This window comes from Triticum aestivum, chromosome 3D (assembly GCF_018294505.1).
Source record: "Triticum aestivum cultivar Chinese Spring chromosome 3D, IWGSC CS RefSeq v2.1, whole genome shotgun sequence".
In the NCBI taxonomy this organism is placed as follows: domain Eukaryota; kingdom Viridiplantae; phylum Streptophyta; class Magnoliopsida; order Poales; family Poaceae; genus Triticum; species Triticum aestivum.
Window position 1 is genome coordinate 419,832,675 of NC_057802.1, and position 1,640 is coordinate 419,834,314.

A 1,640-nucleotide genomic window follows, 5' to 3' on the forward strand; every position below is an offset into this window, starting at 1 on the left:
AAGCCTTTTTCGGTAAATACTAAATCAACTTTCTCCTCTCCCATTTTATAGATGCATCTCATGGACTTGAATGGAGAAAGCGCTATCAAATTATCTATGGAGTTTGTGACGGTTTATATTATCTTCGCCAAAAGCACATCGTTCACCTAGATCTTAAACCTGCAAATATTTTTGCTAGATGATAGTATGATGCCGAAAGTTGGTGATTTTGGTCTCTTGAGATGCTTCAATGAAAATCAGAGCCGAATTTTACTTCAAAATTGTTCGGAACTATGTAAGCTTGCTATCGATCTTGGAAACTCTCTTTTGTTATGTATGAATGCATATTGGTCCCTTTTTCTTATGAATTTGGCTACATAAATATTCGTGTAGGCGATATATGGTACCTGAATTCTATGGCGGACAGATCACATACAAGTTTGATATTTATAGTCTTGGTATGATAATCATAGAGATAGTAACAGGAGAGAAGGGATATCCTAATATTGACAAGGTAAGACAAGGTCGTTCCTATATAAAGTCTTGATTTCAAAATTACTATAGTATCATATTTCCATTTATGCTACTGGAAAGATGTTTTTTCTTCGTTGCAACATTTTATAGATGTGTCATGTCCCTCCCAGGTATCCACTGATATTATAGTGGAGCACTGGAAATGGAAGCATTGTCATTTGTTCATCTTTTTTAGTTTGGCACTTTGTTTTTCTCAAAGGATATGGGTGTTGGGATATTAAGCCAGTCTAGTTGGCTACTATAGAACAATACAATTGTATCTGCCGCCGAATCGAAGATAGAAATTAAGGAATTACAATCAGCCAGAGAAAGTATACAAAGTTCAGTTTTTGACTTTTTGTACGTCATGCCATCATCATCATGGTCTTGAACTCGTCGAAGGTGAGCAACCCGTCGCCGTTGAGGTCAAACCGGCGGATCATGGCCTGGCACTCGACGACGTCCAGGTGCAGCCCCAGCCTGCTCATCATCAGCTTGAGGCTGAGCGGGGTGATGCAGCCCCTCCCTTCCATCTCGTACATCCCGAACGCCTCCCGGCACCTGTCCCCCTGTTCCTCCTTGCCGGCGTCCGTCTCCCGCACCAGCCTCAGGAACTCCTCCTCGTCCAGCAGGCCGTCGCCGTCGGCGTCCGCGGAGGCCATCAGGGCCTGCACCTCCTCGGCCGACATGTCGCCGCCCAGGGCCGCCTTCATGCAGAGCCGCAGCTCGGCCGTGGAGATCTTGCCGTCGCCGTCCTGGTCGAACGCCGAGAACACGCGCCTGAACTCATCTGATGCGGCCATGGTGAGTCGCCTGCAAAGATTGATTTGTCTTTCGGTGCTTGATGCTGAGTTCGTCGCTGGTTTACTGCTGATTGAGATCGAGCTGTTGCGTGTTGGTATTTATAGCTGAGAATGTTGGCATGGGCAAGCAAATGGGAACGGTGTTTGATCAAGTTCAGCAACTAGCCAATTAGTAGCACGTAGTACCGCATTTCTACGGTGACACCAAGAGCGAGTTAAATTTTGGACCAGGGTAAATAAAATGAGTGTGTTCTTTGACGGAATATATAGCACAACTTGGAGGCGAGAACCATGGGTTTTTCAGAACCGCCGTGCCATTTAGAATTGAACTTCAGATTTGTACCA

The 1,640-nt window shown here is 45.2% G+C and overlaps 1 protein-coding gene across 1 annotated transcript; it reads right to left on the minus strand.

The window, feature by feature from the left end:
- Positions 1–857: 857 nt before the first annotated feature.
- Positions 858–1,338, minus strand: LOC123074806 (putative calcium-binding protein CML23). Its single transcript, XM_044497549.1, has one exon. The coding sequence runs from the start codon at positions 1,293–1,295 to the stop codon at positions 858–860; it is 438 nt and encodes a 145-aa protein (XP_044353484.1). The 5' UTR covers positions 1,296–1,338.
- Between the last annotated feature and the right edge of the window lie 302 nt (positions 1,339–1,640).

Bases quoted from the DNA above. Each gene is read 5' to 3' on its own strand.
- LOC123074806 (XM_044497549.1), bottom strand. From the start codon at position 1,295: ATGGCCGCATCAGATGAGTTCAGGCGCGTGTTCTCGGCGTTCGACCAG.